Source organism: Crotalus tigris, unplaced genomic scaffold (assembly GCF_016545835.1).
Source record: "Crotalus tigris isolate CLP2741 ecotype Arizona unplaced genomic scaffold, ASM1654583v1 scf7180000024281.4978605, whole genome shotgun sequence".
In the NCBI taxonomy this organism is placed as follows: Eukaryota; Metazoa; Chordata; class Lepidosauria; order Squamata; family Viperidae; genus Crotalus; species Crotalus tigris.
This window is the reverse complement of record NW_024100453.1, coordinates 1,915,966-1,940,777: the sequence shown is the minus strand read 5'-3', so window position 1 is coordinate 1,940,777 and position 24,812 is coordinate 1,915,966. Positions and strand designations below refer to the sequence as shown.

The 24,812-nt window shown below is 33.9% G+C and overlaps 1 protein-coding gene across 5 annotated transcripts in view; it reads right to left on the bottom strand.

Moving 5' to 3' along the window:
• Positions 1-24,812, bottom strand: part of PTPRT (protein tyrosine phosphatase receptor type T) — a 704,411-nt gene that overhangs the window by 117,390 nt on the left and 562,209 nt on the right. For all 5 annotated transcript variants that reach the window (XM_039323711.1, XM_039323714.1, XM_039323712.1 and 2 more), the window contains 2 exons: positions 19,741-20,014; positions 16,765-16,801 (listed from right to left, as the gene is read on the bottom strand). In XM_039323711.1, the coding sequence (XP_039179645.1) occupies positions 16,765-16,801; positions 19,741-20,014 (311 nt within the window). The remainder of the gene's footprint in view (positions 1-16,764; positions 16,802-19,740; positions 20,015-24,812) is intronic.

The window sequence follows — 24,812 nt, the reverse complement described above, 5'->3', positions numbered from 1 at the left end:
GATTGTGATACAAAGGAGGTTGTATTGATGTTAAATTTGATTACAGCCGCTAGGCTGTTAGTAGGACAATATTGGAAGAAGGAATCTTTGCCTACATTGCAGGAATGGTTTCTTAAAGTAGCTTATCTGGCGGAAATGGCAAAGATTTCGGCTTTCTTAAAGCAACAAACGCAAGAGAAGTTTCTTGCTGTTTGGGACAAATGGATAAAATTTATACAATTTAGATTGGGTATACAAAAATATCACATAGCTTTTTTATAAGTTTTATTTATATATATATATATATAGATATTTTTTTATGTGTGTATATAAATATAAATCTTTTAATTTAATTTTTTATTTTTATTTCTTAATTTTTAATTAAGCCTATATTCTGCTCTGGGAAGCTCAGGGGGGGGAAGGGAGGGTTTTTGTGAGGGGTGGGGGATGGGTTTTTTTTTTTTTTTTTAATATATATATGTAATGTTTAGGGTTTTTTTTGTATATGTTGTTTTTTGTTTTGTATTGTTTTTGTCTTTTTGTAAAATTTATAAAACTTTCAATAAAAAAAAAAAAGAGAGATTTATCTTTGCCCCAAATATGACAAAAATAGTTTCTCCCTTCCAACGTATGTAAAGACTCAGTAATGTAACAGACTAAATGGCAAACATAACCCCATTTCAGTAAATTTATCATGCATTATCAAATAGCATGTGATCATTTATTTATTTATAAATTTTATTGGCTGCCCATCTTACCACAGGGTAACTCTGGGAAGTTTACAATCTTAAATATATATATTAAAAAATAAATAAAAGCAACCATTTATCTCCAATTATAAGTAGGAAGGATGGGGCAAGATGGGGGAATGTGGGTTGTGCTGTTATTCAATCAATCACTTCTTTATGTCTAATGAAGATGTCAGATCTTGGAAAAGTATGTCAAGTGAAAAGAAATGGGTAACCATTCATTCAAGTATGCATTTAAAATTATTATATTTTTATGTGTTTGTATCCTGCCTTTATTACTTTTAAAAATATCTCAAAATGATGAACACACATTCTACACACATTCTACTTTTCTCACAACATTAATTCTGTGAGAGAATGTGCTGAGAGAGAATGAGTGGCCCAAGGTCATCCTGCTGGCTTTCATGGTTAAGATGGGACTTGAATTCACAATCTCCCACTTTCTAACCTGGTGCCTTAACTAGTAGAGTAAACATACCAGTTTTTTATAAGACGATTTAGTTATATAGGATTATTATATATCTTACACAGGACTATTAAGATTAATTGTCTCATATTCCTGGAGCTTTGGTGATAGACCTGGCTACACCACCAACAGCATAATACCATTTTAATTGCCAAAGCTTCATAACTGAAAAGTGGGAAGATTTCAAAGTGTGAATATAGCTCTGCTCATATTTTACAACATCAATAGTTATTCTAAATATGCAACCCTCATTTACAGACAACAAGAATATTTTTGCTTTATTTACTACATGAAGCAAACCAGGATAATATGCCTAGTTGTGACTCCCTGCCAGAAATTTCAATAACTGTTGTGCTCTGTCCAGTATCCCCAATGACTAGTAGAACAGCATTTTAAGAGCTTATACTTTATGGATTACTGCCTCCAGCATGTGGTAATTAAGGGAGTATCTGAATAGGATCTATGTCATTCAACTGCTGCAATTGTCCAGAAATATATTGTAATAGCAATGGTATTTCTCATGCCCTTAAGGGCTTCCAATAAACCAGAAAACACTCAAATGAAATTGGTAAAATTGGATCTTCAATCTCTGGAGGCATGCAAACAAAATCAAGTGAAGCAGGCTGCATTTGGAGAATACAGTTTGCTAAGAGTATAGACTGATCCTAAGCAGAAGATTCTGAAGAATTTTCAACTGTCTGGTTATAGTCAAAAACATTATTCAATATGTTCATGAAGCTACATTGCTTATTGCAAGGTACACACAGTCTCTGAATAAAGAAATTGGGGGAATAAATATAAGAAGTTGAATCTCAGTAGCTACTAGATAAACAATTAGTGCAAGATAGGTTGTGTGTTTCATTTCAGAGTACAGTGAAATTCTATCTGGTTTTCATTGCTTGTGTTTGTAGAAGTGTGTGGGTGTGCATATCTGTGTCTCTGTGTGCTAGTGTGTCTGTGCATGTGTGTGGGCCTGTGTATATTTCTGTCTTGATTAACAAAAATTCAGTTCCTGTTAAAGTAATGATTTAAATAAATGATTGATTATGGTATTTGTTTATTTATTTATATGCCACAATCAAGAGACTTTCAACAAATTACAATCTCAGCAATTAAATATCTATGGCACAGTGCCACTTTCTTGAACTTCTTAGCCAATCTACAATAAACATTTATTTATTCTGCAAAGAGTTGGATGGGAAATCAAATTCAGAGCAACAGTCAAATCTCCTCCACATCAATAGAATTATTCAGCTCTTTTAATTAATAAAATGAGGACTAATTTGCTATAATATTTTATGGTAACATTTTACTCTACTATAAAGTAGAAAGAGAAGAAGAGGATGACCAGCACCAAGATGCATGGACTTAGTGGCAACTGGTAAAGAAAGACTTGGAATATTTGAAGGACCAGGTTAAGGACAGATGGTCATAGATATAATCTATCTAAGACTTGACACTGACCTGATGGCACATAATCAATAAAACATTAATAAAGTAGAGTGGCAAGGCTGAGGAACTTGGATAGGCTTTCATATGACTTTCCTAATGATTCACTTCCAAACTATCAGGACAAGTAAGATAATGGCTGGAGTACATAGTATAATACAAATAGTCCATAATAATTTATAGAATTAATTTTCTATTATCTAAAGTCTCCAATAGTTATTGCCATAGATAAATTACTAAGAAGTTACACATAAATTATCCAAGTTCTCCTGTCATCTGGAGAAGATGTGTATCATATCAGATGCCATAGTATATCAACAGCTGCATTTAACATTGAAAAAATATGTTTGTATATAATATTTAATAATTCCATACAAAAATCTTCATCATGGTATCAATAGAAGGTAGAGCTTTAAAATTGTTCATATTGGAACAATTTTATCATAGATTTTCCATTTTTAAAAGCTACATTTATAATTGATTCATTTCATTGGGTTTCTATTTTTTCTCTTTGCTCTGAATGCCCCTAGCTGTGCACTAGAGATAAAGAAAAAGGTGTTTCAGAGCATGCAGAGGTGATCATGAAGCCAATGTCATCAATGGCTTAAAGCAACTCCATCTTTTTCCAAGTTCAAACAGCTTTCCTATCTAGCTATAGAACAATATGGAGCTTTTCCCCCTGCAAACCAAATGTATTACACAGTCTTGATGTATAGTATAATGCTTTGTTATAACATGGAATCTTTTCTGGAATCTAGCAAAAAGTGTTCCCTTCCTCATGTCACTAATTGTATCACTCCATAAAAGCTGTCTCTTGAGGAAGTGTGGGGGCAAAATTTATAGCTAGAAACCTATTTATAATTGATATCAATAAAAACTTCAAAACATATCAATCTAACATACCAAGCTAACAAGTGATTCTTACAAAACATTTTCTTCTTGTTTTGTCAAGATGCTGGGGCCAACTCGCCATGGCTAACTCACCATGGTGAACTCAGCATGGCCAACTCACCACGACCAACTCACCATGGCCAACTCACCACAGCCAACTCACTATCGCTAACTCGCCATGGCCAACTCATCATCGCCAACTCACCATCACCAATTCACCACGGCCAAATCACCATGATCAATTCACCACAGCCAATTTGCTATGGCCAACTCACTGCACAAGAGTTACATTAATATCAAAGAAACTGTGGAATAGGATGTAAAAGGAAGGACAGAATTAAATGTGAATGGCAAAAATTAATTAAATAGATTTGTTAAATTGTCCAACAGCAAGTTGTCCAGTGGTGAACTGGCCGTGGTGAGCTGGCTGTGGCAAGTTGGCCATGGCAAATTGGCTGCAGTGAGTTGGCTGTGGTAAGTTATCCCATTCTGCTCTGGAGCTTTCAACCTTTTCTCTCTTCATCTCTCTGTCTTTTCAGGACATGAACACAACTGGAGCTTCAGTAGCCTTATGTTGAATATTTAATCTACAAAAATGTGAAATGAATTTCATAGGACTAGCTCATTTAACTGAACTTTTTGAGAAGATAGTTATTGCTTCTTGTACAATGAAACTCTTTCATGGAGAAAGCAAGTTAATAAAATGCAAAGAGTGTAGCATGTGAATGCATATGTCTGAGTGGGTGATGTGTCTGTGAATATCTATATGTGTGTTCAATTGTACAGTAAGCTCTGTTTCATCATTTAAAGATTAGGGATTAATTGATTCTAATCTTTCCAGGAGTGAACAACTGCTAACTTTGCCACAAAAGTCCCTTATGAGGAAAGCAAGATTTAGGCTTCTCAGAACCCAATAAAATGAATAATAGTTTGCAAAAAATTATGAGATCAATATCTGTGTAGCTCCTCCATTATCAGGAAAATGATTAGCCACCTCCTCTATTCATCAGACAGTTTTAATGAAGACAATTAGAAATGCCTACTCTAATGAATTTAGAAATAAACTGAAAACTGATAAACTAAATTGAAAGCATCCAGTTGTCAAGATTTTGGTAATCTAGTCCTTTTCCTGTTCAATAAATTTAATTGTAGAAGACTTTGTGTCAGAATATTGCTTTTTTGTTAACATTTACCATCCCAGATTTCTTCAGGAACAGAGTCATGTGGTGAGAAAATTGAGCACCAAGCTCCTCCCATAACTGTTTTGTAAAAGTATCAACAGCACATACTCAGCATTCCAAATGTGCACCCCAGTGCCAAAAGGCTCACCTGTTTTAATCCATCCTGCTTGGTTTTTTTTTTTTTTTTACAATAAGGGATCTTCAAACTTGTTTGTATCTTTTCTCCTGAGATACTATACCTTTTCATTTCTTGAATATATGTGCATGTGCATGTGTTTGTTTTTATGTGCATATTGTATAAATCTATGTGCGTATACATATAAATAAAATAAGTAAATATAAATAAAAATACAACAAATATGTTTTAATAATAATTAAATTTGGGGCAGTGATTTCAGTCCAAATTATCTCACACAATTATTCTTGTAGAATAAGATTGATGGAGATAATGCTACTATGATCTTTTGGAATCAAAATGTAATATTCCTTCATTGCAATGCTTTTTCATTTCTTCATACAGGTGACTTTTCAACTGAATAAAACCCTATGTAAAATTTATAGCCCTTTTGGATAAGTGATTTTACTGAAAACTACCCTTTTCATTTGTCCTATGTTATAAAATAAGGGAAATATTGTCTAGGTCATCTTCAAATATATTCATGTAAAGCGTTTGCCATTTTTGAATCTTCTGATGATTGTTTCAAATGTTTTTTAAATATATATAACTGAAACTTAATATTAAGAAAAGTTTCAGTTCAATGATTATGAATGAATTACTTCCATTTTATTTATGTGTCTATGTATGTCTAGGATAGTAGTGGAACAGAAAAACAATTGTCCTTGTGGAATTAGCCTTAATGTCATTGATTTTCCTTGTAAAATTTTCTAACAATAACTGTAATTATATTAAGTTAATAAGCACATTCTCAAAATGCACTTCAAAAACATTTTTAAAAAATCATGATTAGTCATTTAAAAAAGGTTCTCATATAAACTGAACAAGCATGTAAATGTTAAAATTTTATTATTCTGAATATAACTATTGTTCTTTCCACAATTTGATCATGGTATGAAAGAAACCTACATTTCAGTATATATTTTGGAGTGATTATACAAAGACAATATTCTGACCTAACAAGAAATGCATCAAGACTATATGAAAATAAAACAAAGTAGGACCTTGTCAAATGAACAGTGTCCAAGTAAATGAAAAGACCAATAGCAAATAATAAATTTGACCTAGATGAAAGTAGAATATTTTGCAAACAATATAATTGCTTTAATAATACAAAAGAACAAGTCCCAGTAAATTAAATATTACTCAAAAGAACAGACTTTGGATGTTATAGAGCTATTCATATATTGAGGAGTGGGTAAATCTGCCTTCCTTTTGTTCTAGAGGCAATTATTTCCTATACATATTGCCATTAGCAAATTACAAATTGTGCTGATGTCTGATGCAGCTTTACCTCAATATGCACTCAGAGAGATTCATGGATGTCCTATTTACTGGGTTATTTTTCTATTTTACAACAAATGCTTTTAGGAGCAGAGCAAGAAGAAACATTAAAAATCTACCCAAAGACAAATAGTATAGTAGCACTTTGCTTCCTACTCCAAATCTGGACTGCTATTAGTAATTGTCAGACGCTAAGTTCTTCCAGGCTTCCGGGGGGGGGGGGGAATAGCTGTTTTCCTTCCATGTTCCCATCTGACAATTTCTTTCTCACAGAATAGAATAGAATAGAATAGAATAGAATAGAATAGAATAGAATAGAATAGAATTATTTATTGGACAAGTGTGATTGGATACAAAGGGAATTTGTTTCCGGTGCATAAGTTCTCCGTGTACATACAAGCAACAAGTGATAAATCAGGATCAAAACCATCATAAAAATATAAATCATCATAAAAATATAAATCATCATAAATCATAATGCAACACTTAGTGAAAATCATAAGATACTAAATAAGGAAACAACCTAAATCATCTAGGATACCAAATAAAACAATTCCTATAAATTGTAAGATACAAGCAACCAAGTTATAGTTATAAGAAGTCATAATAATAGTCACAATTCTAATTTTGATTAGGTTATCTTCATGTCAGTCTTTACTTCTAGAAACTGCCTAGGCAAGTCCCTGTGATTTTCTTAGCAATCTTTTTGAAAGGGATTTGGTTTTGACTTCTTCCTAGAGCTGAGAAGGCATGACTGACTCAAAGTGAACTAGCTGGTTTGGTGATTAAGGCTGGACTAGAAATCATGATTCTACTATTTTGGAGTGTGGAACAGTAACTATTACACCAAACCTGTCCTCATATTTTGTGCAACTACAAATAATATTCTGATATTACTGCAGGTACTATAATCCTAATCATGTTACATTGAATATTGAAGGAAAACAGAAAGATAAATTTTGCCCATATTTTCACTGAATTACTATATATTGGCTTTATTAGCTTGTCCCTGGAATTCAGTGGATCTACTGAAGTTTACTGTTCATGCAATTCCTCAAAGGTTCAACATATTGGGAAAATGTGATAAAGAAATTTGCAAGTCTACCAAACAAAATACTCTCCTTATAAATGACAAATATACTACAACCCTTTCTTGTGTTATTCAACTGCATGTATTCCTTTTTCAGAAAGAGGAAAGAAAACATAATATCCTCCTGTATTATGAAGAGAGTCAAACAAAGTGAAACTGAATGTTGATTCTTGAAGATTGTAGTACAGATCTTCTACATTCTTATATTTGGAATAAAATAATGCTAACATAACTTGCTTGCTTGCTTTCATTAAATGGACACTAAAAGATATTGGTGCTTGGAACCATTTTAAATATAGCAAACTTAAGCTAACTCTGTTTATTTAACTGAAGAAAGCTCATCTTTGTATGCTCATCTTAAGAGAATGCATTATGACTTAAAGCAAAATTCTGAAACAAAGCCATGTTTAATCAGCTACTATACAAGGTAAGATAAGGATACAGTGTTTTCCCATAAAATGGAAACCAAGGAAGACTAAAATTACACACACACACACACACACACACACACACACACAATTATATATAATTTTAGTCTTCCTTGGTTTCCATTTTGTTGGAAAACACTGTATCCTTATCTTCTATGTGCATGGATTAGATGAAATTTTGAGAAAGTTCATGAAGCCATATTAAACATGCTGTGTATGTCAACTTAAAAATTAAACTGCTTGTTTTCCTGACTAGTGTAATATTTTTATCATGTCAATCCATTTGAAAAGATATGTAATACTATTCTATTTCTTTATTTTTGACTTCATTTTTTCCAACATCCTTTTTTGATTCTCAATTATTATTATTATTATTATTTAAAAAGAAGTACTGCTAACAATTCCTTTTGTTTATTAGGAAAATATCCATACAAACAATCCGAAGATCACTAGCTCCCAGTATTACATCTGAAACTTTAAGGCTAGCTTGGCAATGGAGTGTCATTCTGGATAAAGGTATTGTTAAACTGCTATCTGCAAATATTCAAACTGCACTTATGCTGGCAGAGTGTAAAATTATTAAGAAATATGCTATTAAACAAATCAGAATGAGAGCATACTTGTTTCAACATGCAGACAAATGACATAACAATCCAGTAACTGTCAAAATGTTTGCATTTTTATGACAGTTCCTTTCCGGTACTGATAATCACCTGTGCTCATGAGGCTGGGTGGGTTTTGGGTGGGCACCTGTTGCCTACCTATTACTGCTAAGAACAAGAAAAACAGTTTCCAGGCAGCATGCATGAGAGAGAAAAGAAAAAAAGGAAATAAAAATAAAAATGTGCCATTTCAGAAAATCATATTTTAATCCTAAAAATTTGCACCCAAAATTTTAATATACATAATTATGTATGAGATAAAGAATCATTTATGAGCCCTCTGTCTATATTTCAGTTAGAATTAATGAAATATGTTCTTCATTGCATGAATCAATTGTATACCATTCACAAGCTAATGCAATTTTCACAAATAAAGTGTTAATGCTAACAGATATTGTTCGGGGAGAAGAGAGAAAAAAATCAATTTACAAGAAAAAAAAAAAGAAACCCATACCAGATTAAAGAATATCAAATTTACAGGATGTCATTAAAGAAACTAAAGACGCAATAACAGATTTTTTTTCAATTAAAATTCTGTAACAGAGAAGAAATAAATTGAGGCTTAATTATTATCTTATTTGAAAGGAATGCCTGTTTTACTAATGATGCACATTAAGATTGATAAACATGTTCACTATTTTTTTTTTCTTTTACCTTGGATAAAGTCCCACCTCTTTCTCATTTAAACATAACTAGTTTGTCATGGATACAAGTTCAAGTATGAAAAAGACTAAAGGCACAAAACAGATTGTACTACTAATAAAGAAAAAAAAGGAAGATAGCAGTTTTATATTCATTTGAGTGATATGTAGAGTAGCGCAGCAGTACAGATGAATAGATCAATCATATTGTATGCATGTATGTTTCTAATATACTAAACATTATAATAAATTCAGGAAATTCACTGTTTGAAATAAAACAGGATCTATTGCATATAAATATCAGAGGCATACACTGAGAAGAAAATTATTTGGACGTTTGTTAAATTTATAAGTACACACATACACATAAAAGGTACAACTGCCTCATTTACTGATTGTTTGCAATTATGACGATGAAAAAGTAATTTTAGAACCAATCCTCTCATTAACAATCTTCACAGGTCTGTAAAGCAAAGGAAACCTGAAGTAAGATTGTAACCACAGTTGTGCCTTTACTGACAACTCCTTGCCTTAACAACAGAGTTGCCAGTCTCGGTTGTGGTCACTAACCTTTGGAATAATTTAGGAGACAATTCTTGCTTTATTCAAGGCCTCACCAAAATATCCATCCCCCATTTTTTTATGGGGTGAATAGTTCAGTTTTGGGATAAGCAGTCATGAGTTGATTTCCAAATGATTATGGAAAAAAGAATAAATTTCTTTATCAATGTTTTCTTCTTTTTTATTATTTATAAAGTTCCAGAAACATAGAAATGGCAAAAAGTCCTGTTAGACAGTTTCCTTCTAAATTAAACAGGGATTGCATTGTACAATGGGAAACCCACATGCATACTTTTTTTTAAAAAAAAAATTCATAATGAATTCATCTTGCTTGCAGATTATTTGATTAAGATTATTTGAAAGAGTCCTACACTGACAAAATGGAAATTGGTAAGGTAACAAGTTACCTTTCAGATGCTGATATTAAATATCATCTTTCTTTCTTTTCCCCCCTCTTGAAATTGTTTCAGCTCAGCCCACCTTATTTAATTTCAGATTAGGAAATTTCATCTTTTTTTTCACCCAAACTCCTGAAATGAAAAAGAATTAATTTTCATTTGATTTCTACATTCTTTAGCAATTATTATGGGTTTTTTAGAATTAGAATAAGAGTTGGAAGGGATCCTGGAGGTCTTCTAGTCCAGCTCCCTGCTTAGGCAGGAAACCCTATACCATTGGACAAATGGTTGTCCAATCTCTTCTTAAAAACTTCCAGTGCTGGAGCATTCACAACTTCTGCAGGCAAGTTGTTCTACTGATTAATTGTTCTAACTGTCAGGAAATTTCTCCTTAGTTCTAGGTTGCTTCTCTCTTTGATTAGTTTCCATCCATTGCTTCTTGTCCTGCTTTCAGGTGCTTTGAGAATAGCTTGACTTCCTCTTCTTTGTGGCAACTCCTGAGATATTGGAACACTGCTGTCAAGTCACCCCTAGTCCTTCTTTTTATTAAACTAGACATACCCAAATCCAGCAACCGTTCTTTATATGTTTTAGCTTCCAGTCCCCTGATCATTTTTATTGCTCTTCTCTGCAATCTCTCTAGAGTGTCCACATCTTTTTTACATTGTGTTGACAAAAACTGGATGCACAATTCCAAGTGTGATCTTACCAGAGCACACATTTTGGTAAGTGTGTTAATACACTTACATTAACACTTCATGTGATCTTGATTCTATCCCTCTGTTAATGCAGCCTAGAACTGTGTTGGCTTTTTTGGCAGCTGCAGCACACTGTTGGCTCATATTTAAGTGATTGTTCCCTAGGACTCTGAGATCCCTCTTTCAGCTATTACTACTGAGCGAGGTACCACCTATACTGTACCTATGCATTTGGTTTTTCTTTCCTAAATGTAGAACCTTACTTTTTTCACCATTGAATTTCATTTTGTTAGATAGTGCCCAATGTTCAAGTCTGTCAAGATCCTTCTGTATCTTAAGCCTTTCTTCTGGAGTGTTGGCTATTCCTCCCAGTTTTCAGATGGTGTCATCTGAAAATTTGATAAGTTCCCCACCTATCCCTCATCGAAATCATTGATGAAGATATTGAAGAGCACTGGGCCCAAAACAGAGCCTTGGGGTATCCCACTGCATATTTCCCTCCATGTAGTTGCAGTTCCATTGAAGACTACACTTTGAGTGTGGTTGGTCAGCCAATTCGAATCCATCTGATGTTGCTGCTGTCTGTGCTGGACCAGTATATCCCTGGCCAGAGAATATAGATCTGTATGTTAGAATGTTTGGCATTTATAGGGTTAAACGCTGTTTCTTTAAGAGATGGCTTATAGGTAATGTAGCTTATTCAATTAAGTGGGAGGAGTTTCTAAGTTTATGACTGTATTTCCTGGCTTTGTGCTATTTCATATCATCCAGCCTCATGGCTTAGAAGCAGCCATAATATACCATGTGAGCCATAATACACTTTGTGATTTATATACAGGATGGAAAAGCCATTAACTTTTTACCTAATGAATTGGGTTACTATTGTATTCCGGAAGAATTTCAGTTGTAAATCGTGAGTTACTGATTTAGAATACCTGTGAATTAAAGTAATCTTCTTTGATCTGTTCATTTGAGTAAATACTGCCTCTCTCACATGGAGAGGGAAGCATTCAATCTGCGTGGGCAGGATACTGTCTAACCCACATCTTATCCAGTAGTAGGTTGTGGTATACTTTATCAAATGTCTTACTGAAGTCCAAGTAAATTATATCCACAGCATTCCTCTTGTCCACTAATTTTGTCACTTTGTCAAAGAATGCAATAAGATTTGTCTGGCACCATATGTTTTTGACAAACTCATGTTGGCTTTTGGTGATGACTTTCTTTGCCTTTAGGTGTTCACCAATTCATTGTTTTATGGTAGATACTCTTGTCACTAAGTGTAATATAATATGTCTTGAAACTTTACACAAGCTTCTAATATTTCATTTTGGAGGCATTTGTAATTAATGTTGGTTAAAATTGGAAATGCTAACCCATACATGAAGACTACAAGACTTCCCAGGTTATTCAGGAATGGTAGAACATATGCAAAAAGAAATGAGAGAAAGAATAGACTACTTTTGGAGAAGCAGTTTTTGGGCAAGTACATTATAAATGGGAAGAAGTTATTTCACTACCTCAGAAAAGAGCAGAATATGCAAAAGGCACAAGTAGTCCATTTGTTTAGCAATCAAAGTTACTATGATGCTGATAAAAGTGACTTATGACTGATCCTCACACTTATTTTGTTTATTTATTTATTTGTATCCCATCTTTATTATTTTTATAAATAACTCAAGATGGCAATAACTCCTCCTATTTTCCCCAAAACAACTATTCTGTGAGGTAGGTTGGGTTGAGAGAGAGCATCTCATTGCTCATTATGACCATCACAGCATTCCCATGGTCATGTGATCAAAATTTGAGCACTTAATAACTAGTAGTTATTTATGATAGTTGCAATGTCCCAAGGTAAAAGTAGTCATCAATTTATGATCAATTACTTAGTGACTTTTTGAAGTTATGACCAATCTGCCTAGAGGTACTTTCAACCCTGTGTCAAAGTTTCAACAACTGTCCCCCTCCTATGGTCACATGACTGCATCTCAAGCAATTTTGTCTTAATTTCTATTCACATGTTTTACTTCAGGCAAACTCCATCTCCACAGATATAACTCAAGAGATTCCTGCTACATGTATAGCATCATTACCCATAGATTGAAAGCCTTCACAAGTACAGTTCACTGACTTCCACATAAGCTAGGAACCTGCATAAAAATGGTTGTAGTTTATATGAAGGTCAGGTTTTCAGAGATAATCTGAAACCTTACATAATAGGGACAGTCTAAAAATCTATGGGGTAATGCTACTCCAAAGGGTAGACACTACAATAAAGAAAGCATACAAGGTCCTATTAGATAGCATTGACTAAAGGATGGGATGCAAAATATATGCACTTGATCAGGTTTGTAGGACAAGCAGATATGACAGGGAAAAGATGGTCCTTTAAATCAAGAGTTCCAACCTGTGGGCCACAGCCCACTATTCGTCTGTAGCCTATTGGACACCGGGCCATGGAAATGGCTGGACAGTGCATGCACTTCCTCCACTCATGCTAGCACCACTGTGAGTATCACGCAAGTGCTAGTGGCCCTGTTTGCAAATGCATGTGGATGCTACTAGCCCCATTTGCAAGTGTGCATGGGCACTAGCGCTGCTTAAGTGTTGCATGGGTGTGCATGGCTCCATGTAAATTTGCCTGCTTCCTATTTTCCCTCCGGGATGCCAATCCAGAGGGACCTCTGCTTTAAATAATCTGACTCTATGACATGAAGTTTATGATAGATGGTAGCAAGCATCTTGAAATGCACATGGAAACTCTTGGTAATCCCTTCAAATCACTTATCAGAAGTATTACATGGGAGGACATGTAAATAGCAATAGCACTTAGACTTATCTTTCCTGATAGTTACTTAAACCAACTTCCCTCATTTTGCTCTTGTCCAGTTTCTGGGAAATGTGGGGTAGTACCTCTGGATATCCATAACTGCTCATGATGTTGCATTCTTGACAGTTTCTGAGTAGAAGCATCATGTAGAAATATGGAAGCTGTTTAGCTCTAAAGATCACATGCACCAAACTCTTCCCAACAACCTAGAATGCCATAATGTATCAGTGTAGTAATATGTGTGAATGTGGCCTTTTGTGACTGATAGATGCAAATTTTGTCAATACGCAGATTTTTTAAGTTCCAATTTTTTGGTAGTGGTAGTGGCTGATTTATGCTATAATCCTTCAACTTTGATTTTCAAATCTTGAAAATCTTTTCAAATTTTTTGTCTTCTATTCTACTAACCCCTGGTATTGCCAGATTATTACCTACATTTTCTTCTTTTCCATCATAGCTAAATTTAGTGTTTTATAAGGCAAGACATCATCAATTTGAGTCTACTTCCAGGCATTAAAGAGAAAGTAAAGAATCAAAATTTCTTGGGATGAATTATTAAACAATTGAGAAATTAACTGAAGTTTTAGGGTTCTCAAACTTCACCAAACTATAACCACCTAAAATAATATGTGAATGATAAATGTATATAGAGCTTTATCATACTTTCTGAGTTGGCCATAGCATTTCTTTTTGTCTAGGTCATGTTTAGGTTTTCTATTTTTTTTCTATAACTCTTGGTTATCTACAGCACGATTTTATTTTATTTTATTTGTCCTCTTGCCATTTTCCTTAACATATTTTATTTTTTTCTGTGCATTAAATAACATTAAATTAAAATAGTTTTTCAATTTAAAAATCTAGAAATAAAATAAATTTCACCATTACATAAACTTCTATAAATACCCTAAAGGCTATGGGTACATGGATACATGATTGCACATCACACTGGAAGTCACCTGCTGGTAGGAAACTATTTGTCAATCACCTTTTGTTTAGCCATGTCTCAAAGCCTGCTTTGGATTTTTTGCTCCTTGCTTTATCTTAGCAACATGGAAGCAAGTTTTAATAGACTATTCTCACGCAAGCTGGTGCAAGCCTTATCAGCTATAAATTCTACAAATTCACATTGTTTTGGTTTTCTTTTCTAAATACACATGTAGGACCCCATCCCCCACCCCCCCCCAAAGCTCGGGAGAGAAGCTGGGGAAAATGCTAAACTATATTCCTGTCAGAACTTTCAGTCTTTAAAACTCCATCACCCTGAAAATATTTTCCTTCTTTTACTATCCTTATTTTTTTTTTTTTGTCAATTAGTAGGGAAGGCCTTTGGATGACAAGTCTGAAGAATTAATATTTTCCCCTCTGACTCCAATTTAATATGAGTCACTTTTTAAAAGGATTTTTGATGTAATTTTAATGTAATTCTTTAGTTGCAGAAAAATTTCCTTGCATTGCTGATACACAGTATGGTTTTCAGACAGGTATTTCTGCATTAATGTTTCAAGACCTTTACCAATTCCCTTCCTTTTTAAGCAGGAGATATAATACATAGGAATATTACATTCAGATATAATCCAGTGATTAAACTCTGGGATCATCACAGGCTTATCAATGCTTTGATTTAACTAAAATATGCTGAATGAGTCATAGTGGATGGGTTCACACATAATGCTAAACCACAAACCTGATTTTAGAAATCCCACTGTTTTAAGCTGAAACTAAACAAATGTATTATGCCTTAATTTGTATCATGAAGGCATTTCATGGTCATGAACTTCAGTAGAAGATAACTTTTGCTGATGAAAACAGTATAATAATGAATTGTTCTGACTTTTTTCATTTTGTGGCTAGTTAGTATTCTGTGATATCAAAAACAGAAGGATAAGTGTGTAAATCATGGTGTAAAGACAAAACAAAGTCAGGATCATGGAAACAGAGAATGGAATTGTGGTTACCAAATCAACCCTTTGATGTTGTAATTATAGCCATTGAAGAAAAACCGATAAACTTTATTGTCAATATGAAAAATATATTGTGTAGGATAAGACTACCTATAAATAAAGTTTAAATGTTATGATGAACTCCTTTATTGACTTAAAATGCTCTAGTTATTTCCTCTAAAATAAGAGACCAGTGAAGATATTCATGGCGCCATTGATAACAGTTTTGTTATTTCAGGAACATTGTTTTAAATCACTAAATATATAGATAGCTACTTGTCTTATTCCTATTCCTTAATTTTTGTACAGTAAGAAGATATTTCCCCAAATATTTAAATACTGTGCTAATATTCAGTGAATTTTATATCTTGACAGGGATCATTAGATTTCACATAAAATTGCAATAGAAGCTACAGGAAAAATAAAACCATAACATGAGAAAATAGGCATTGACATAAATTGAACAATAATAATTCTATTATTCAGCTTGGTACCAAAATGAAATTTGGGGGAAAAACGTCTATATTAAACTGATTGTAATACAGTTTTAAAATATGCACATTTTCCACATTTCTGCAACTGTGTTCAAGGACATTTTTACTGAGGAAAGAGATTTGGCAGACAAGAATTCTCTGCTTTTAGTTTTTGTTACAAATAAATTGTTCTATTGAGACCTTTGCTGGCAAAACTACCTGCTTGATTCATGCCTTTCCACAGGAATACATCTCTGTCATTTAGATTGAGGGGTGTCAAATTTATTTTAACAAATCACCGCTATTCTGTTTAGATTAAGCTAGACATTAGTATGTGGCCAATGGTTTGATTTCTCATCTTAAATTACCATTAATTTGAAGTCATTCTTGTCAAGGACCCTGGAGACACATCAGCAGAACTTGTACAAATCAAGACTGAACTTTTAGATATTGTGAAAACACTCTCATTGGAAATCAAGGCATGCACTCTCTTTTGAATTCTATTTACCAGCTTGATTATCACTTCCATATCATTATCAAAACTGAAAGCTCTGCCTGGAGCATGGTATTCTTAAAAGCATAAGAATTATTTGAAAGAAAGTAGAGGAAGTAGAGGAAAGTAGAGAAAAGAGATCTTTTTTGAAAAAACAACAACAATGGTTTTTCTGGTTTAAATCAACGTATGGATATTCCACTATATGGTATTGTGTAAAAGACAATAACTATATATTTTTTTAGAAAAACAGCCTTGTTATTCTCTGGTAACAAAAGAAAGAAACATCCAGGGGCATCTTAAAGTGCTTGTGCTTTACATCCCTGAAGAAATTTGTTTCTATAATTTAAAGAGGAGAAAAATATCTTGAACATACCTTTGGTGGCTAGCCGGACACAATTTATTTTGATTTCCTGCAAATTACAGAATATGAAAGGACATCAGATTGTTTCTTTATGAAGCATTTAAGAAGGAACAATACCCTACAGCTAGAGTCATACATAAAGAATATTTCTGGAATATCTATGCTAGAATAATAAATATAGGGCTATGCACACAGTGAAAATGGAAGTACCTTGGACCTAACCTGAATGTAAGCATACACTTCTCATCTACTATTCATTTAAAGGAACATGATATTTTTCAGATTCCTATTGCTTCAAGAGTCACCCGAACTTTGATGATGAATTCCTTAAAGGGTATCACTTTTTTCATGCTTATATGGAAACCTGAAACAAGATCAGATTGCTTTAATCTACAGCAAAGAAATGCTATTTCTGCATGAGACTTAAAGCACTTCAAATCACTTTTGAAGAGTATTCAGCCCTAATAAATGCAAATTGATACCACTGTGCATAAAACCTGAGTGCCATTGTCAGGGAATAGATTGGGGATATAAATTAAATTCAATAGGCACATTAGTGAAAGGGAAATGGTGCAATCTGCAAAAAGGACAAAAATACACTGGCATAAACAGAGTCTTCTAGTGTTCATCACGCTCTAGTCACACACGTTTACAAATATATAGAAGGAAATGCATATTTGAAAAAAGGTATACCTAGCATAAGAATATAAAACTTGAAAAAAAATTAAGCTCTATAGAAGAGTGTTAGGGACAGTTACAAATCATTTCTTTTCCTTCCTTCCTTCCTTCCTTCCTTCCTTCCTTCCTTCCTTCCTTCCTTCCTTCCTTCCTTCCTTCCTTCCTTTCTTTTTCAGAAAATTGTTAGAATATAAAAATAGAGGAAAATTTTGCAAACCATATAGATTTGATTTATACTCATCTAGATGCCTTTTGTTCAAAAATATGTTTATCATAATTTAAGAACACATAATTCATACCCAAATGATATATAATCCAGTTGTACCTTGCAATTTGTCTTTATGGTTCTGAAAAAGAAAGATTTGATGGGTGGTAATAAACTACAAATGATGTTTCTTCCTCTGTTTTACACTGTAAAACATGTGTCTCCAAACACCAGATTTTGAATAAATTATTGTATATAAAAGAACTTTATTAATGTGGCTATTTTGTGCATATTTTGCTTGTATAAATTATTGTACATAATAGGGTTCAATCAATATGGTTATTTTGTGCACATTTTGCAAGCATTAATATAGCATTATATAGTTACAATTTTCATCTTATATTTTAATAATAATTCTAAAAATAATAGAACAATATTATAACAAATATATTTTCTGGTGGGATAAGCTAAACACATGATTCTACATCCGGTGAGACCAGTATTATTGTACATCATATTGTTTCATTATATAATAGAAACCACCTGTTTACTGGAATGTGTGATTTTTCACTTTATGGACTTGTCAAAAGCCAGATGCTTAAATGAAATGTGTCAGAGTTGGGTGTAAAGAAGGAAAAAAGCAAAGATTTGTATAGAGAAAATACATCTTGTTCCTGATTCAATGAGATTGTGCAACAATGCACAGGAATGTTGACAGAGTAGACATATGCAGCCCTGGTACCTTATTTAAATTCCACAACCCCAAGTGGGTGGAATTCAGGGATGTAAGTTTTTGACAATCTCACCATTAGCATTTCTCAAAAGCTCAGCTTTTATGACCAATATTTTAGATGTAAACATAACAATCTCGCAAGATTTGATAATCTTACAAGGTTTCAGCAGTTATTAATATATGCATTTAATTCTGATTGATTTATTTAAAACATTAAGCATCTATATTTTGCCTTTTCTCACACAGTTTTATTTAATTTTTTTTTCTGAGAATGTTCTCTATGGTTGTTGAGGGTGCCTTAATATTCTGAATTCTGCCCTCCAACCACAGAAGAAAATCCAAGAATGTTATCAAGGACAGAAAGCAATAATTAGAAATGAATACAGAGGTGAGATTATAATTTTTATCCAATTAAACCATTCTGTTTATACTACCTGATGTAAATGTTTCTCCTGAAGACAAAATCAACATTGAAATTTCATTTTTACTGTGACCAATTCATATTTAATTAAAATACCATGGGAAGAGGAACAGCCAAGCATTGATAAATAGATAGATACAAATCTCATTAAAAGACGCTAATCTGAAATTGTGTGGAAAATAGGAGATACTATTTACTAGGAAAAACAGGTTAGATTTACAGTACTATCAAATAAAGAGGGGTTTTTAATGCACCATTTCTATGCCAAGCAATATTTATAAAATGAAGTTGATGGGAGGAAAACGGATAGCTGGAAGCAGTTTGGACTGGCACCTCTTATTAAATAATTACAGAATGAAGTGTAAACTTGTTTTGTTTTTTGTATATCTGCATGATTTGGAATTATATCAGCTCTTGAGCTGTCATTACTTATGAGTTGGAGGATGCAGGTCTTCAAACAAGAATATAAATAACAATTACACACATATGTGTATCCTTCCTTCTCCCTAGCCTTTACAGAAAATTTGAGTGGAGATTTTCACCTTCCTCCAACAATGGTACCCCTGGGAAATCTCTCCTGTGCATTTTTGGTTTACTCTGTAGTTCACTGAAAGACAGAAAATGTAGTCTGTCTCCCTCCCAGAGATTTTGAGCAGGATTATAGAGGCGGGTAGGAGGAATCTTTTTTCTCTCACATTAAAGAGTTCTTGCTCAAGTTTCCTACTTGGTTTTCTACTGCAAACAAGCTAATATATATGTTGCAATGAACATTAAAGTGACAATCACTTTAATTCTTCCAACTTCAAGCAAATGTGTTATACACTTTGGGTATACTTGTCATAATACAACAAGCTTACTTTCAAATATTAAAACAATCCCATGGTTTGGCAAACTTGTTTTTTAAAAAGATCCAGGGGATTTATTGTTAAATTTTGTTCATGATACACTTACCCCATTTGCTTTACTAAGAGCCTGAAAGTAAATGCTGTAGCTTTTCAATGGTGAAAGTGGAGCATTCCAATAGCCATTGTAGGTTTTGTTGTCTCCCACTGTGAAAGGCTGTGTAACTGGAAGATTGACTGGCTTCAACTCAGCTGCAAAGTAATGGGGGGAGTCAAGACTTGAAGCATTTTTGTAGCTCACTGGAACAGAGAAACATTCAATGATGTCTGCAGCTCTTCGTGATTTCTGTGGCCGTTCTTCTTTTACAACAAGCTGGTAGACACTGAAAAAGACCAGGAACACTTAATGGGATAGGAACAAAAAACCTTTTGGTAAGAAAAACAATTTAATTCAGAAGAGTATTAGCAATAAAAAAAATGGATATCAGGTAGAGAGTCCAAGTGTCTGCATTTACAGTACTATAGAAAAATCCCAAGAGTTGCACTAAATAACACTGCTGACCAGCATTCTACAAATGTAATAATAAGTGAAGTATTATAATTTTACTGCTATGATGTCAGCCTGAACTGAATTGTCACTTGGCAGTACTCCTGTTGAGCACTTTTGCTGTCTCCCTGCTATAGAACTCAGCTAAGGACTCACACAGCTGTCTACTAGATCACTGAGAAATTTCCCAAGTGTATGGTGGAAACTAATTGGATCCATAAGGTGCCTGGGATAAATTATCTTAATGGCCCTGCATTCTCTAAGAAGGACAGTGGTAGCTGTGAGTCCCAAAGTGACCAGATAGTGATCTGACCATGACAAATGACTGAAGTTGATGTCTTTCATCTTTAGCTTGCACACTACTTGCAGTGAGATAAAAACCAGATCAAATATGTGGCTTCACAGTGTGAATTGGGGCTATGATGACCTTTTTAATTCCATTTTCAGATACTCCTGCCAACTGTTTTCCATACTTTAAGTCCAAATAATGACCCAAATAAATTGGAATGAGGAACAGAAAGAAAAGGAACAGCAAAGTTTTGTTGAATTCTGAAAGCCTTACAAGCACATTCAATTGAATCCTCCTTCAGTTGTTGAATGAACAAAAACTGAAGGTTTATCGTGGTACAATTAAACATTTTGGAGCTGCAGCAAAATCTACATCCCTACATGAATTTATAACTTGTGAAATTACATTGAAACCTTTAACAGAACTACTTTGATTGCAGTAAATTGAATGATTGACATGGTTGAGAAGCCAAGTTAGAAAAAGATTAAAGAGTCAGGTAAGGTACAGGATTATAAAAACTATAATCACAATACCTTATTATTACACCTCCTGGTCCCCAGGATACAATTTACCAAGCCCTAAAGTCTGGGCAGTGGGTCTGTCCTCAAAGTAGAATGGCAAGAAATTGAACGTAAGAATTGGAAAAATACAAGTAGTCCTCGTTTATTGATTGTCCTCTTTAATGACACACACACACACACACACACACACACACAGAGAGAGACAGAGAGAGAGAGAGAGAGAGAGAGAGAGAGAGAGAGAGAGAGAGAGAGAGAGAGAGAGAGAGAGAGAGAGAGAGAGATGGTATTGGTATTGGTATTCCATTCCCTGCTGCTAAGAAGGATAGTTTGAGGATACAAAGGATTCAGGAGCATCACTTGGCAGATAAACCAACATGCAAAGAGGAAGGTAGGGTGATTTCATCAGTAAAGAAATTGCACTGGAAACTGCCTGGGGGAGAATCAAAGTTTGAAGAGCCAGGAAGAAACTAAGAAGAGAAGCAGATTGGAGATCTGATCTAAGAGGAGGAATCAAACACCCAAGAAGAGAAAGTGAAGAACAATAGCTCTACATGGTTTTGTTTTGTTGTGTTGTGCAATGAGAATTTTTTTCCAAGAGACAGAGCAAGAACATTTCTTTAAATACTGTGCTTTTGAAAAGTAGTTTACCTTTGAGGGAATTCCTCCATCTATTTGTGTGAGAAAAGACAGCTTATTAATTCTGAGTGAGCCTTATTCCAGGACAATGGAAGATTAATTCCATTGATTCAATAGCACAGTGTTACTTAAAGTGATTATACCTGTGCTTTAATGTCCAAGTGTTTTAACATATCCTTTCTTAATGATGTATGTAACAGCTGTAGAAAGCTCGTAAGAGAGGTGAGAGGTTTTCTTTTTTCTTTTTGAATGCCTTGGAAGGGAGAACATTGTTCCTTGGAGCATCCCAGCTAAAACATTTGTCAGCAGGATTATTTCCAATTATAAATGAGTTCAATGGGATCCTATTGGGAGATCTCATGGGGAATTGGCTCATTGAATTCAGGGCCAGCTTCTGTGTAGCAGCAAGGGTCATGTTTATGACACACACAAATACAAATTTCTTAGAATTATGCTTGACTTCTAGTGATTTCACAAACTATTTATGTACCTGTTTGGCAAAGCAGTAATTTGCTACTGCTTTCTTCTTGGATGTTTTTTTTTACTTCCAAGGTTAGTTTATAATTCCGATATTCTGTCTCCCATCCAACTACTAACGGGACTGATTTACTTAGTTTCTAATTTCAGACAAAGTCAGCCATGTACTGCCTCCTGTTTATTATGAAATTCAAATATAACAACACATTTTCATACTTCATAATAAGTATCTGCCAATTTACCTTAAATTGGTACTGAATTTGTCTTGGCTTACTAGTATAACAAATACTACAGAATGATAACCTTTAAATTCAACCAATTTATACAGTATGTGAAATTTACACAGACTGAAGGATTAACTCATGTCCCTTTCAAGGCATCATCAACATATTTTGTAAATGTTTAACATTCAGTGGATGTCTGGTACTTCCAAGAAATAAGTTTAATTAATCATACAGCATTATTGAAAAATTTTGAAATTATGTGCATACTGGAAACAATTTAAACACAGGAAAAACAGCCACATTTTTCATTCCAAGTTATAGAATTGTTTAGAAATAACAGCAATAGATTTTCTTCATTATTTTGCTAAGGAAGAAAAACACACATATACACACCCACTTTCCTATCTGTATGTTCTTTAATCCAAAAATAATCTTGATTTTACTTAAGAATAAAGTTAATCATCATCAAATATAGATTGTAATACATGTAATCATAAAGAGCTGACTATATTTCAAAGCTTGGGTTACATCAGTTTTTTTCTAATAAATTATACAACTATATTAACAATGATATGAAAGGAGACACAGTGGCCCAGTGGCTTAATGATGCTGAAACTGCTGGCCAGAAATGGTCTGCACTCCGCCAGTTCGATCCTGGCTTCACAAGACCGAGTGTGCTCTCATTGCTCATTCTCTGATTCCTGACCACCCAGCAGTTTAAAAACAGATTGCAAGTAGATAAATGGGTACCACCTGGGTGGGAAAACCTAGCTGCATTTACACGTACAATGGAGTCCTGTGTTATTATAGCTTTAGCTGGTACTGGACCTGGCTGGATGTGAGGCAACATGACACAAGGTAAGGCAAGACTAGCAGAGGAGCCCAGAAGAGACGAAAAGCCAAGTGCCACTAGTTAGCTGCTGTAAAGCTAATTTTCCACCACCATTGATACACTAAGCATGGGAGTGCAAGTGCTAAACAAAATGCAAATAGCAATCTAGGCTGTCAGGTCTGCATTGTGTCTAGCATTTTCTGATTTCCCTGACATTGAATGCCATAGGATGGATGGATGGATGGATGGATGGATGGATGGATGGCTAAATAAATAAATAAATAAATAAATAAATAAATAAATAAATAAATAAATAAATAAATAAATAAATAAATAAATAAATAGCAAACAATGATATCAAGAACAATATCTGGAACAATTTCATGCCTATGATTTCTGCAATGGTATGTGAAAATAATACTGCCTAGAGAACAATCAGATGTGGGGGAGAGAGGAAGAAAATCCTGCAGCTGCATAACAATCAGAGAAAGAAACTAAGAAAAGATCTTCCCTAACTTCTCAGAATGTAAAAAGAGGCAGCAAGAGATTTGTACTACTAGACTTGCAAATTTCTGTCAATGTAGCCTTATAATAAAAAAAGAATTAGCTCATTTGTTCTCTTTGCTCTGTGATCTGTCTGGGAAAGCAGACAATTTTCTACCTCTTACACTATCTTTAATCAATTTATCTAAGGAATGCACTTTAGGAAAACTTGTTGAATGGAATTTGATATCTTTTCAGCAGAGTTTGGCAACTCTTCAATAAACATTAATTTCTCCAATTAATTTAATGTCATAAATAATGTATTAAGTAGCAGCTAGAATTCTGAAAAAAAATATAGCTGTCTGAATTATGATCACAAATCCTGCATCTATCATAATAGAGTTCAATCCTGTTTTTCACATGAATTCATCAGAACCTACAAGGGGTAGCAACTGTACTACATTTCTCTTTAGTATTTTATTGCTTATTCCAATTTGAAAATGCATCAGTATCTTAATTCAATATAGCTTGATCCACAAGGCATTTTTATATTAGAAGACACCAAAATCTTTAATATCTTCATTAATGATTTAAATGAAGGAATAGAAGGGGAACTCATCAAATTTGCAGATAACACTAAACTGGCAGGAATAGCCAATACCTCAGAAGACAAACTCAGGATCTAAAAAGATCTTGACAAACTTGAACAATGGGCCCTCTTATGTATTGAGGTTTATTACCTGGAAACTTCTGGAAACGGTCAAACTGCTGCACCTGCTTGAGCTCCAGACTGACTGTCTACATATTAATTAGCTTGTCTTTTAAGCAGGAAATATTGCTTCAATTCTATTGGCTACCACTTAGTGGTGAGCTGTATAAATACTGGTTAAGCAGCAGTTAGTGCTGCTTCTGTTGTTAACTGAATAAAGAGTTGCTGTTTGCACCATTCGCCTCTTCAATGCCTCACCAAACTGAAAATATAACAGGCCCTATCCAACAGAATTATGTTTAATGTGGAGAAAACCAAGGTTTAACACCTGAGCATGAAAAACCAAAGGTACAAGTACAGATTAAGCGAAACCTGGCTCAAAAACAGTAACTGTGAGAGGGACCTTAGAGTCCTAGTGGATGATCACTTGAACATGTGTGCAGCAGCAGCCAAAAAAGCTAAT